This window comes from Podarcis tiliguerta (assembly GCF_965153285.1).
Source record: "Podarcis tiliguerta genome assembly, chromosome: 6".
Classification (NCBI taxonomy): domain Eukaryota; kingdom Metazoa; phylum Chordata; class Lepidosauria; order Squamata; family Lacertidae; genus Podarcis; species Podarcis tiliguerta.
In genome coordinates, this window is record NC_139539.1 from 71,549,071 (window position 1) to 71,564,214 (window position 15,144).

Below are 15,144 nucleotides of genomic sequence, written 5' to 3' on the forward strand. Positions count from 1 at the left end.
TCAATCAACTCAGGTCAAATATTGAGCTAACAGACATCCAGTGTAGAGAAATCAAGGGATGTACACACCTGTATAAGCCAATTGTTGATACTCTTATTAACGACTTCTTACATTTTTAAGCAGTGGATTTCCAAAAAAGAAAATAAGAAAATTATTTGAGTCTCCTCACGGGCAGGTTACCTTCAAGTGCTGATGTTTTAGTTTTTCTTCCTCAACTTTAAGGCGTTTCTGAGTGATTTCTTCTTGAAGTTTCCTCTTGTCCTGCGAATTACAAAAATCGTAGAAAACCGAAGAGAATAAAATGTACAGTATATCTTGGAATATGAAAACTTTGTGCAGTAAAAAATGAGGTCTTAGATTTTAGAAGCTATTTGAAGTGCTTGAGATGGGCATGTGGGAGTTGTCTGCCTTTTTCTGCTTTCATTTAACAGAGAGAAAGGAAGTCACTGGGCATATCTACACTACAAACATAACAGTTTTTTAATACCACTTCAATGGTTGTGGATTCCCTCAAGAACCCTGGAGATGGCAGTTTAGTGAGAATTTAGAGAATGCCACCTCACAGAACTGCAACTTCCTGGTTTCCCTAGGAAGAGGAAAGGATTGCGAAAATAGTTTTAAATCCATCTCTATCGAGAACAAATCTCAGGGTTCTTCTTCAACATATCATTTTCTTTTTAGTACATACCTGCTGTGTCTTGTATTAAAGGTTTAGGCATGCAAAACTATTAAACAATTGTTTCCCTTCATTTATCAGTCACCAGGGAAACAAATTCAAATTTCAGGAGGCAATTCTTTCAAGTCCCCAAATATGCCTCTGTTTTCTTTACATATTTACAAGCGAGAAACAGCAAGGGTGGTGTTAACTGAGGTAATTTCAGTTACAGAAAATTTAGCAACCAGGTTGGGCTCTGTTCCCATGATTGTCTAGAGACTTGGAATAATCTTCATTGCAGATAGGAGTTATTTCTGGCACACATCCCATAACGCAACTATAAACAGCATTTGGGATGTAAATAGTTTGCTAGTCTGTATTTACATGTATCCTTATAACGTTTATACTTTTAGCAGGGCCTCCTGCTTCTACTTCCGCATCTTGCTGAGAGAAACAGCTGAACATATCTGAGAGAAGAACGATAGCTGGTGTTGTCGTTCCATTTTTAAACTTTGTTTACTAAGGTACGCCCCCAGTTGCAATTTTGAACGGTTCAGTTAATCCAGATTTCAAGAACATCCTGCTGCCAGTCTCTGAACTTTACGCCTTCCTTTCTTCTGAATGCCACTATATTAAGGGCCTTGAAATAATTTGGCCATGAATGGTGCAGTAGGTCATCAAAATGACTTTGTAGATTAAAAGCAAACTTCCAAAGAGAGCTCTTTTTCCTAACTCAGAGCATGCCTCCAGATATACCTTCACAGTATCCTGCAAAAGGATCTCAGATTCCCCCCCCCCTTTTGCTCAAGAAACGAATGGCACATTCTTGGCTCCAAATCCAGGGACAATTTAATTTTTCTCTTTGCTCACTCTCCTGACTCCAGGAAGGCTGGACTTCCCTTCTAAGGAAATTAGGGGTATTTGGTGAGAGGGTGTGGGGGAAGATCACTATGAGGGCCAACCAATCAGAACAGTGGACAGCCCCCCCCCCTTTTTTTGGCAAATGGGATTCTCTTGAGCTCAGCACTTAAACTAAGGAATTCCAGAATTCCAGAATTAGTTTACTGCACACATAACATAAATTTGGTCCCTCCCAAAGTGAAAAGTAATGGATTAATTGTGGAGTTTTATACGGTGGTACCTCGGGTTACATACGCTTCAGGTTAAATATGCTTCAGGTTACACACTCTGCTAACCCAGAAATAGTGCTTCAGGTTAAGAACTTTGCTTCAGGATGAGAACAGAAATCGTGCTCTGGCGGCGCGGCAGCAGCAGGAGGCCCCATTAGCTAAAATGGTACTTCAGGTTAAGAACAGTTTCAGGTTAAGAACGGACCTCCGGAACGAATTAAGTACTTAACCCGAGGTATCACTGTATTGGAATATATAGCAACATATCACCACTCATTATTAAGTATATCCAGACATGCCCTAAGAGATAATGAGTTTGTAGTGGAGTTTTACACTGGAGTACAATATAGAAAGAGCAGAAGGTGTTCCATCAGGTTTTGTGGGATTTCCGTAAGGCAATGCTACCACTACTTTGTATTGCAGGGACCGTTAAACTTTTTGGGTACGTGGGCTCATTTTCAAACTGGAGAAGCTGTTGTGGGCACCAGACACGTACCACAGATGAGCACATAATTCAGTCTAATCTACCGGCTACAACAGAATTCTTCTTTCAAGCTGAATTTCAGTGAGGAGAGAGGCGGTTGAAGGGACTCAGTGGGCGCCAGAGAAAGACATTTGTGCCTACAGGCTCATTAGTCACTCCTGCCATAGAAGTTCACGGCAGTGAGTTGGAGGTGATATTCTTGTTTTTGATTATTCTGGATAAAGACTTTTAGTATTATTATTTTTTGCATACTTATGGATATTGTATCATGCAATTTTATATTTTCTTATAAATAGCTTTGGGACTCCTTTCAGTTGTGTGAAGGGATAAATAATTGAAATAAACTAAACTAAAAAAACCCCTAGTGCCCTGCACATGTATATGTTAGGAGCTCGTTCTACTCTCGAGTAGGACCCTGGCAGAGACACATGCCCGACTGGCATGTTCTCACCTTCCTGGTCGATCGCTCGGGAGCTTCAAAAGCTTTCTTCTGCCCGAACATCACAGCGACCTATGCCAACAGACACTGGCATACTTAGGGATCCGCAGAGTCTTCATAGCTTGCGTAACAGACCTCAGCAACTCAGCATTTTGGCTAATCTACTTTATTTACACATAAACACACATGGAGCACTGCAACATGGCTCCCTTTCTCTCTAGCATCAGACAGCAAAGAGAAAAAGAACAAAGGACAATAGTCCCACTTCACAGAACACAGTAACACAAACATCCTGTCTCTGTCACTTCCCACTCTGTGGAGTCAAAACATACGCTGTCATGTGATAGACAAAAATCCCATGACTGCAGTCATGGAGCAGGAATTCTAACAATATATATATTTGTGGTACCACTACTGGGAATGGCATGAATATGTGTATTGGAGCACAGTTTGGGATACTACTTTTCCAAACCTCCAGTTTTACCATTGCAATCTGCTAAAGCAATCCTATTCCCCCTAATGATCAAACTAGCTACCAGCAACCTAGGCACAATTATTTGAAGAAAATATGTCCTACTGAAACAAGTGGAACTTCCTTCCAATATATTTGCTGTTGTTGCTGTTGTTGTTTAAATCAAAAATCCACATCTCACTACAGCCTTGAAATGACATGTGGGATCTTATATGGATATGGCCTGTAGTCACAGAAAATTCCAGAAGCTTAGTGGGGGTTGTTGTTGTTGTTGTTGTTTGCCTTTCTTACTAGGAATCTTTCACGAAACAGAAAAATTATATGTAAAGGGCCTTTGACAGTACAGTGAGAGGAAAGGAATTGAGCTTCTTCCAGCAACGAAAGAATTATTGTTCAGCTATTAAGTTCCACTAATGCATTAGCCTTTATTCCATCCCCTTTCAATATATGTCAGTTGACACACTTTTAAAGCTTAAAAGCTGTTGCATTTCTCAGCCAGTTTTTTTTAATTAAAAAAACTCCATTCATTTCCAGCAAGAAATCTATGTGTTTAATCGAACCACTTTCTATATTAACTTGCATTTATTATCACTAAAGGGCCATACAAGCACAAATCTTTCAAAAGCAGCAAGCTAAATAAGGGTACCAGAACATAGCCAATGTTGAGACTAATAGCTTAGAAAATGTAATAATGTAAGGACCAGCCAGAATCAACAAGCCAACTTCTCATCTGCAGTGGATTGTGGATGAAGATGCCTGGTCAAGCTTCTTGTAGTGAGGTTCCTCAGTTACTTCTAGGGTGCCTGAAAAAGCTCCCCCTCTTTCCTCCATCTTACCTCCCCTAAAAACCCCCCATACCTTCTTGAGGCCCTCTCTCTTTCTTCAAACCCCTTCTTAACACACCCAGCTTTCCCATGAAGCCTTTTGCACAACCTCAAGTGCCCGCATCCTATTGTAACCAAGTTTATTTACATGTAATGGAAACAAACATGCATTTTCCCTCGGTATATCCCTGCCTCCTTTTCCTATACTTTCCCCTATTGTCTCCTCCATATTGAATTTTGGACTGCAAGCTGTCAAAGGCAGGGACCTGTCCTCTTGTATCGTATCAAGCAGTCATGTATATTGATGGCACTGTATCAACAGCGCTTGACCAACTGAGTTGTCTAGTTCTAGTTACAGGTAGGTAGCCGTGTTGGTCTGCCGTAGTCGAAACAAAATAAAATTAAAAAAAATTCCTTCCAGTAGCACCTTAGAGACCAACTAAGTTTGTTATTGGTGTGAGCTTTCGTGTGCATGCAAGAAGAAGAAGTGTGCATGCACACAAAAGCTCATACCAATAACAAACTTAGTTGGTCTCTAAGGTGCTACTGGAAGGATTTATTTTGAATTTTGAGTTGTCTAGTGTTGTACTATTGCTATAGGCTCAAAGCAGGAAGCAACATTTCTCCTTTACATTCCTATGGATGCGGGAAGAAATCCTCTATGTTTCTTGTGAACAACCTTGCAAAAAAGCCCATAAAAGTTACTAGCCTGCAAATATTTGCGCACCATGAATTAAGCCACTTGTGGTCTGAAAATGGGAATGGGGAAGGCTTGACACTCTTCCATCTTAAAAAAAGAGGAAGAAAATATTTCCGCAGCAGATCTCTTTATTCATGGGCTACAGAGTGAGTAGCCCGCATCTAGTGCCTTTTTGCAGCAATGGATGTATGGGAAGCAATGGATATATGACATTAGCCACTATCCTTTATCTATCCTGACATTTCCTATGAAATACTGTGTTTTGATGCATTTTCGCCCCAAACCAGCTTTGATCTGAATTGAGAAAAAGAACGACCAAGTTGTGTTGTAAGCTGGTCATGGGTACATTGCATTTGCAAGCCTGACTACTATGGAGTTGTTTGATAGTGATGCCAGTTCACCAGCAAGAAGTCTTGCTATTCATGGAGAAGCAAAATAAGAGTTTGAACCAAGGGTTGTGAAATAAATAGCTCATGAAAGTTAAAGAACTGCTGAATTTACTCATTCCATTCTTTAACCATCAGCTCTTTAGTTGTGTAAGCAAGGGAAGCACTGGGAGCAATGGGAACATGCATGGAACAAAAATGTCAGAAAGAGCTTTCTCATTCTTCCAAAGCATGTTGCGTCTAGCTTTAGTAGCGCTTCAAAGGAACATGATCATTATTGTGCTATGATGCCACCCACAGCCAATCATAGCTCTGCCCTTAAAGAATAGCCAGTGAACTAATCTACCGGCCCAAACCTGTCATGAGATGAGAGCATGAGGGTTAGATCAGATCAATAGGGAGCTAGACATCAATGCTATTAGTTGTCATTCTTCCTCTTAAGAAAAGCACAGTTCTGAGACAACTTTCTGCAAGCGCTGGGTTCTTTATGAATAAAATATCTCCACCATAGTGTGAACTGAATTGAATTTCCCTTATCATACTCCTTTAAAACACACACACACAGAATGTTGGTGTTCCCATGAACTACCAACAAATACTCATTTAATTAAGCAGAAGATTAACTGCCCAGGGTACTTATTTTCTTTTTAAACTATGGAATTTCCTTGTTCCAGTTCATTCTTAGCTTTCTGACCTGGTGTCCTTCAAATTAATGCACAGATGCACACTCACTGAGCCACTTGGTCTTAATGACAGCATCACATATGCCTGATATAAAACACTGCCTGACTCCTACATCTCTGGCGTTCAGCGCCTGGGAGCTAATGGTCAAATTTATGTTCCTGCCATAAATGCAAGTCATACGCAGAATTCTGCTGACTGCCCAAAGTTTGTAGTCTACAAAACGGAACAAAATAAGGACAGAAACGAAGGGTTTCATACAGAACAGGGAGACGTTCCAACCACCTTAGTAACCTCTAAGCAGCTTTGATAATGATTTTCTAAAATATATATTACAAGACAGACACACACACAAGCACACACAAAGACTGATATAGAGATGAAGTACTTACGGTTATGGCCTGAAATCTTTCCTTCAGCAGTTCAGCTTCTTCCATTCTAGAAATCAAACAAACACACAGGTTTTGAAATCTACAAAGGAACACTACATAGGCACAGAGGTTTCCCGTATGGAAGAGGAGGAGGAGGAGGGCGACGAGGCAAATGCTTCTGAAGGGTTATGATCTAATTCCCACAGAGGAGGGAGAATTCCCGACTTATGTGGTGTGTCTCCGAACAGATGAGCAAGTCGGCTCAGACAGACACATGTAATGAGGGTGTGCTGGGGAGGCAGACATCCAGAATACTGGCATGAGTTGACTGACAAGTTTGAACGGCAGAACACAAGCCCTTTTCCTTCTGCAGCTGCCAATTCTTTGTCGTAATCATATGCACACTTGGCATGCCATAGATTAACCGTTAACTGCCCAACCTCCCCCCCCCCCCCGCAAATCATATTTGCTGGCGTTCTTTAATGCGCAATGGTAGTAGTTATTTTTAAAGAGGTGAAATACAAATCCCTGACATCTTTAAGCCGTACACCTCATTTAATGTTCATTGAGATGCCGTCATCAGAATAATTAGCAGTTTTGTAGCATTTAAAGCTTTTCCTTTGTAACCTGTGCAGCTGCCACTGTAAAGGGGAGACTTTATAACTTGTACCCATAATACAGATGAGGGCTCAAGGCTGCGAAGAATTAGCTGGCCTGAGGTCACCTAGATCACAACCTAAATCGTAACAGAGCTCTCTCTTGCTGGCTTCAAACTTTCCCTCAATGTCCTTAGCTGCTATACTATACCAGATGTTAGCTTAATTAACCACAAACCCTGAAATTTTGAATACTCAGTTGGGGGGACACATGTTGCAAAATGTGTTTTCTTTGCTATGAAACCCTGCAAAAATTTGTCAGCAGTTTGGAGGGGATCCCAATTTTTGGGCTCCATAGTTAACGAAGCTCCTAATGCTGCCTTCCCACAGTGTTGTCTCTGTGTGTGGTAATTTAGAATCATGGAATTAAGTTGGAAGGGACGCTGATGATCATTGTCCAACCCTCCTACAATGCTGGAATATGCAGCTGTCCCGTATGGGAGATTGAACCTGCAACCTTGGCATTATCAGCACTATGCTCTAACCAACTGACCTATCCACTGAGTTTAAATTTAAATTTAAACTCAAATGTAGGCTTTGAAAACATTTTATAATCTAGTGACAGAATTATACAGTGGTACCTCGGGTTACAGACGCTTCAGGTTACAGACGCTTCAGGTTACAAGCTCAGCTAACCCAGAAATAGTACCTCGGGTGAAGAACTTTGCTTCAGGATAAGAACAGAAATTGTGCAGCGGTGGCGCAGCAGCAGTGGGAGGCCCCATTAGCTAAAGTGGTACCTCAGGTTAAGAACAGTTTCAGGTTAAGAACGGACCTCCAGAACGAATTAAGTTCTTAACCTGAGGTACCACTGTATAGCAGGTTCTTATGGCATTGTACAGTTGTGTACAATGTATGTACCAGCTGTGTGTATGTGGGACACTAATGTCAGTGGCTACCATTCGGCAGTACAGTGCTAACAGAACCACCCCCTACCTTGGTTGCTACCCCGTCTCCCTGTGGTGAGGAATTTGGGGTTGGGGTAAGTGAGAAGAGAAGCAGGCAAGTATTGCCACAGTCATGCCTTAGCCTCTGCAGAGGCAGCATTAAAAGAAAAAGGACCCCTGGATGGTTAAGTCCAGTTAAAGGTAACGATGGGGTGCAGTGCTCATCTCACTTTTCAGGCAGAGGGAGCTGGTGTTTGCCCACAGACAGCTTTCTGGGTCATGTGGCCAGTGTGACTAAACCGCTTCTGGTGCAATGGGACACCGTGACAGAAACCAGAGTGCACGGAAATGCCATTTACCTTCCCACCACAGCGGTACCTATTTATCTACTTGCACTGGTGTGCTTTCGGACTTCTAGGTTGGCAGGAGTTCAGACAGAGCAATGGGAGCTCAGTCTGTCATGGAAAATGGTTCTCTAGGTCACCAATATGGAAATGCTATGAGCTGACAATTTGAAATCTGGTGCAAGAATCACTTGCAATATATAAAGACCTGACATTAGCAATATATAGAGACCCTAAAGTTTTGAAGTCCCCCAGTGGTGCAATAATTAAAAAGAAAAACCGTCAGCACATTTGCAAAGCTAAGCAGGGTCTGCTATGGTTTCAAATTGGATGGGGGAACCATATGTTGAGAATCCTGCATTGCAGGGAGTTGGGCTATAGATGACCCTCAGAAGTTACTTCCAACTCTATGGTTTTATGAAGTTCCATTGTGTATATGGGACCATAACCTGCTCATAGTGATCAGGTTGTCTTTTGTAAGGCGACTTGGGAATTTTTAGCATACACTGAAGGGCAGGATATAAACTAAAAGTGTTTAGAAAAGAAAAGAAGAAAGTGTTAATTCAGAATTATTAAGGACCTGATCTTTTCTATACATAGAAAATTAATGTCCCCCCCTTTCATTATAGGGGAGTTTCCATACTCTGAAAGTAAAGCTGAGCTTTTTTCAACAACTGTGAAGCTGAATGTGATTTTATACGGCTGAGAACGTTGAGCAAGTTCTTTATCTTCCAAGTGAAAAGGGCAAGCATTCTAAAAATACACACAAAACTTGCAAAACAGGTAGAATGATGAAAAATAATATCTGCTCGTTGCAAAAAGACTGACAAATCTCTTCAATGTGTAATCTGAGTTGGTTTGAAATTGTTCTGTGCCTCTGGTATCATGTAACTGTAACTTCACAATCTCTTCAAATATAGATGAACATGGGAATCAGTATATGCTTGTTTTTGTTTTGAAAAATGTGCAGTGAAGCTGTGCCAGACCCTCCAAGTGTCCCTATTTTCCAGGGACAGTTCCAGATTTACAGAAGCCATCTTGGTTTCAGATTTGATCCTGGAATGTCCTGCTTTTACTTAAGATGTCCCTATTTTCATTGGAGAAACGTTGGAGGGTATGGAGTTATCTGACCCCTGAGCTGTCTGAAGGGGATCCTGTATAGGGAAGGTTTTTTTTAAAAAAAATGTTTCATGTTTTATTATGTTTTCATGTTGAATGCAGTCCAGAGTGGCAAACCAGATAGATGGGTGGGGTATAAATATAATAATAGTGATGTATGGAAGTGAGAGCTGGACCATAAAGAAGGCTGATCGCCGAAGAATTGATGCTTTTGAATTATGGTGCTGGAGGAGACTCTTGAGAGTCCCATGGACTGCAAGAAGATCAAACCTCTCCATTCTTAAGGAAATCAGCCCTGAGTGCTCACTGGAAGGACAGATCCTGAAGCTGAGGCTCCAATACTTTGGCCACCTCATGAGAAGAGAAGACTCCCTGGATAAGACCCTGATGTTGGAAAAGATTGAGGGCACAAGGAGAAGGGGACGACAGAGAATGAGATGGTTGGACAGTGTTCTCGAAGCTACCATCTTGAGTTTGACCGAACTGCGGGAGGCAGTGGAAGACAGGAGTGCCTGGAGTGCTCTGGTCCATGGGGTCACGAAGAGTCGGACACAAGTAAACGACTAAACAACAACAATTTTCATCCAAGAAATGTTGGAGGGAATGGTATGTTGGAAGAAGCCCAGAGGGGCTGGGGTATAAATAATAAAATTGTTGTTGTTGTAATGGAATGGGATGTCCCTATTTTCAACGGAGAAATGTTGAAGGGAATGCTGTGCCACTTGTCCATAGCACATAGATTCTGTGCCTTTATTATCTGAATTACAAGGAGGAATGAACAGGTGAAACATTCCCTATCACTGTATCTCAGCTTTCCTTAACCTTGGTGCAATAGATTTGCAGCACCGTTATACCACTTTAACAGTCTTGGCGCCCCCGCAAAGGACCATGGGAACTGTAGTTTGTTAAGAGTGCTGACGCCTGTTAGGAGACCTCCGTTCACCTCCTATAGAACTACAATTCCCAGAGTGGTTTAACAATAACTCCTTCTTCACAGGAAACTCTGGGAATTGTAGCTTGGGAAGTGGGAGGGCTGGAATTGTGGCTGCCTCACAACCCTTAACAGATCACAGTTCCCAGGATTCAAACTGTGAAATTGGCACACCAGGGCTTTAAATTTATCGTGCGAATGTGACATTATACATTATTCATCTCCAAGCACTGTTCTATAGACCTGATATCTTTCCCACAAAGCTGAAATTATGCAGATTGATGACCACAAAGGAAAGATAAGGCAATCTGCTACATTATTATTGTTGTGTTTAATATTAAAGAGCTGATCAGAAGACGAAATCAAGTTCTAATATTCTAAAGTTTTGTCAGTGGCTGAACAATTATTTCTAAAGAAGGCAGAGGGCCTTCTCGGTAGTGGCGCCCGCCCTGTGGAACACCCTCCCATCAAATGTCAAGGAAACAAACAACTATCTGACTTTTAGAAGACACCTGAAGGCAGCCCTGTTTAGGGAAGTTTTTAATGTTTGATGTTTTATTCTGTTTTTAGTCCTCTGTTGGGAGCCGCCCAGAGTGGCTGGGGAAACCCAACCAGATGGGCGGGGTATGATAATAATCATAATCATAATCATAATCATAATCATAATCATAATCATAATAGAGGACCTTACTTGGAAAGGAAGAGACTTAAGAGACTTAAAAGGTGGCATCCAACACAGAGCAGACCCACTGAAGTCAATAAGCAATGGTCTACCATGAATGAATGAATGAATTTTGCTTTATTATGGTCACAGACCAGAAATACAGACATATGCAATAATAAAAGCATATAAATATAAACAATTTAAAATTAAACTCTACAAACTAGAACACAGTAAATCAAACAGATATAAGTATGACTTAATCTACCATGAGTATGATTTAGTCGGATACCCAAAATGAATAAAATGAAGTAGAAATGATTGTTTTCCAGCAATCAGTTTTACTTTTTTTACCTAGGTCAAAGTCCTGTTGCAAAATCACACACAAAGAATTTCCAAATAATTGGCCACACTTGTCCTCCCTGTAACCTGATGCCCAGGCTTTTGGCCTATCCATCTTTGGTCATACTGAACAGCTGGTATTTTATCTTACAAAATAACTTTTTAAGCATTTGAAGACTCCTGCTTTATCCTCCCTCTAGGGTCTCTGGCTCTGCCAAAGTTAAGTAGCAGAATAGTTTCAGACCTTGCCAGTCTTTTTCTTTAAAAAACCAAAAACAAAACCACCACCAACACCCAGCTGTTAAAAGACACAATAACCAGAGGAATTAATATGGTTTGGTATTGCCCCTGTAAAAGGGAGTATGTGAATTGCTTGCTTTTATAAGGTGTTCCAATTGCTACATGTTGCTTGCAAGATTTCTGTTTTGATTCCATAGTTGATTATATAGAAAGTGAATTGCATAGTGGTGCTAAATCACAGACTATCTGCTTGGCCCTACTTTGGATAATTATAAATCTTCAGTGAACAAGTCAGCATCTTTTCTTTCCCCATTTTTATGTTATTTGCCTTTCTTTTAAACCAAGCATGGCTGTAAATGTTAGCAAAGTCTTTTAAATAATCCAGACAAGGTTTAGAAAGAGAATAAATTTGATAACACTCGAGTACAGAAACAAAGAAACAAAAGCCCCTGGTGTATAATTTGAGGAGAAAGGAGCAAAGCCTTTCTTACGTTAGGCCTTGTACATAGCAGTGAGGCACTGAACCAAACATGCAGAGGACAGAACTCACTTAGAACTACCCAGCCAATCAGGGCACGTTCTACCTCTGCAAACATCATATCACTCTGCCAGTTGCTAAAGAAGGGATATTTCAGTCCTCACCCATACTCAGGAGGGAGGAAAATATGTTTTACTGTCAGGTATACATGAGGAAACATGAGGAAACACAAAGTTTGCTTAATAGTTTCAGTAGATTTTATGCTCAGATTAGTTTGCATAGATATCATTGCAGACTAAGAATAATGTCATTGTTTTTCAAGTGAGTCATGTTGCAAAAGTTCCTTCAATATTTTCTTCACTTGTTGCTAGGTGGACTTTCTCCCCTTCAATCAATACTGTACCTTCTTTCCCTACCATTTTAAAAAGGTAAAGGACCCCTGACATTTAAGTCCAGTTGTGAACGACTCTGGGGTTGAGGTGATCATCTTGCTTTACTAGCCGAGGGAGCCGATGTTTGTCCGCAGACAGTTTTTCCAGGTCATGTGGCCAGCATGACTAAGCTTCTTCTGGCGAAACCAGAGCAGCGCACGGAAACACCGTTTACCTTCCCGCCACAGCGGTACCTATTTATCTTCTTGCACTTTGACGTGTTTTCGAACTGCTAGGTTGGCAGGAGCAGGGACCGAGCAACGGGAGCTCACCCCGTCGCAGGGATTCGAACCACCGACGTTCTGATTGGCAAGCCCTAGGCTCAGGGGTTTAGACCACAGCGCCACCTGCATCCCTTTTCCACCATTTACTTTAATCCAATTCTGAATTGGATTTGCATGGCAAAAGGGAGAAATGGGCCAGCTGTCGTTTTGTCTGGCCTTAAGCCCACTTTGTCTATGATGGTGCCATAGCCAAGATATCGCATACAGATAGCTCAGAAACTTCAACAGGCACGGTCTCTGTAAGATTCCTGGAAGAGAGTTTGTGAGATTTGTGACAATTAAAATAGTTTCCTTTACAGCTATTTTTACCAAGCCTGTTGTCCAAATTGGGAAGCACGATCTACTGAAAACTGTTTCCAACCTTCGTTTCTCTGTAGCAGATACTGAGCAAACGTTTCTTTTGACCTAACGGATGTTGACTTATGAATGCAACATTTGTAGTCAATTTGATCTGGCAGGCTGATTGCATTCTTTTGTGGGGTCCACCCCTCACTGCCTGCTTTATGTATTCAGTTCTATTTCATAATGGATTATTTTTACCACAGGAGTCTCCTTTCATGATGCATTACCAGAGCAAATATCGAAACAACTGTATTAGGTAGTGGGTGGGGCTCTTGAAGACTAGATAATCTTTATTATTATTATTATTAAAAAAAAAAACCATAGGGGATTTTCATGGCAACACCAGCAGCTGAACATGAATATGGATATTTTGATCCTAAAGGCAATTTTAAATAACTGCACAGACTGGTACCAGTACATCAGAATTGCACCTGATAGCCCACCACCCACAGCTTTTAACATCTTCTAAGACTGCTCCCCCCAATTCTGCAAGCCTGATATAAAACATTATTATTGTTGTATTTTATTTTTACGTGTTTAATTTTAAAGAGCTGATCAGGAGACGAAATCACTTTCTTTTTTGAATGGAAATTGGAGGCATGCTTTTATTTATTCATTGCAAGAATTCATACCCTGCCTTTCATGATATAAATCCTTCCAAGGCGGCGTACAAGAAACACCGAGCTGCATTTAAAATACATAAACACACGCGAACATACACCAGGGCCCAGCCTCCGGGTTTCTCCATGAATCACTGTTCTGAGAAAGCCTCCTGGCCTGAGTGGGAGAAAGGAAACCCAAAGCATGTAGACTCGTGTAGAAATAGCAGAGTGAGCCTCCTCTCACTCTCCGCATCTCCACACCCTCTCCAAGCAGAATGCAAGGCCAGGGCAATGAGTCAAGGAGAGATGGAGTGATACACAGTCTCTTCCGTGGGCGGGTGCTTTGATTATTATTTATTTTATTTCTAGTGGCATGCAGTCATCAGTTGTCTTGTGGCCCAACCCCATTGAATTCAGCAGGGCTTACTTCTGAGCAGACATAGTTGGGACTACATTTTCAGCCAGGGAGCTCACTAGTGGCCCATTCACTTTCTCTCAGTCTAACTTCCCAGGACTCTTGAGATGATGGAACTGTGAGGTAGTGAAGCACATTCACTGCCTTGTGAGATCCTTGGAGGAAAAACTGAGGTCCACACAGCTGGAAATGGGACTGCATTTAAAGTAATGGAGAAGGCAAAGGTGAGCAGTTGTCTTATGCAACGATGGACCTTCTGAGGACCATCCTTGCTGACCATTGACCATGCTGGAGCCTTTTCCTCATCACCATTGCAAGGAGGTCTCAGGCCTCAGGAAACAGGAAGCCTGTTGCCTGAGCTCCAAGACCTTCTTATGAACCAGAGGGAGGGGAGGAGTCGTTGCAATTGTGGGATGTAAGAATCAGGTGCAGTCAAACACAACATTGCTAGAGTAGACATGATGGTTGTCTCAGTCCTCCAGCCGGAACTTCCTGCTATCCAGAACTGAGACGAAACTTCCTATGTGTAACTTGAGATGGGCGTGGCCTCTCCTGAAGTAAAAGAGCCAGAATCACAGGCTGGTGACCATCTTGTCTCTATCGATGCCATCTTAACAACAGCACTACTAAGATGCACCCTTGGCTCCAGGCCAAGAGAAGAAAAGGGGGGCTTTCTCCCACAAGGAGATAGTCACCACATTTAAACTATGTTCTAACCTTTTAATAAGTCTGCCTTCTGGGAATCTTTGTGTGAACAGATGATTACTTGTGAGTAAATGTTTTATACTTTACAGAAGACTGTGTAGCATCTTATTTTAGGAGGGAGTAAATGGGGAAAATAACGGTCCGTATAGTTAAAGCTATGGTTTCCCCAGTAGTGATGTATGGAAGTGAGAGCTGGACCATAAAGAAGGCTGACCACCGAAGAATTGATACTTTTGAATTATGGTATTGGAGGAGACTCTTGAGAGTCCCATGGACTGCAAGAAGATCAAACCTATCCATTCTGAAGGAAATCAGCCCTGAGTACTCACTGGAAGGACAGATCGTGAAGCTGAGGCTCCAATACGTTGGCCACCTTGTGAGAAGAGAAGACTCCCTGGAAAAGACCCTGATGTTGGGAAAGATGGAGGGCACAAGGAGAAGGGGACGACAGAAGACGAGATGGTTGGACAGTGTTCTCTAAGCTACCAGCATGAGTTTGACCAAACTGCAGGAGGCTGTCGAAGACAGGAGTGCCTGGCGTGCTCTGGTCCATGGGGTCACGAAG

The 15,144-nt window shown here is 41.8% G+C and overlaps 1 protein-coding gene across 1 annotated transcript in view; it reads right to left on the reverse strand.

Moving 5' to 3' along the window:
- PALMD (palmdelphin) overlaps positions 1-15,144 on the reverse strand; it is a 57,216-nt gene that overhangs the window by 19,995 nt on the left and 22,077 nt on the right. Inside the window, exons 2-3 of the mRNA XM_083444941.1 lie at positions 6,164-6,209; positions 181-261 (exon numbers count right to left, since the gene is read on the reverse strand). Coding sequence (XP_083301067.1) covers positions 181-261; positions 6,164-6,208 — 126 coding nt within the window. The 5' untranslated portion in view covers position 6,209. The remainder of the gene's footprint in view (positions 1-180; positions 262-6,163; positions 6,210-15,144) is intronic.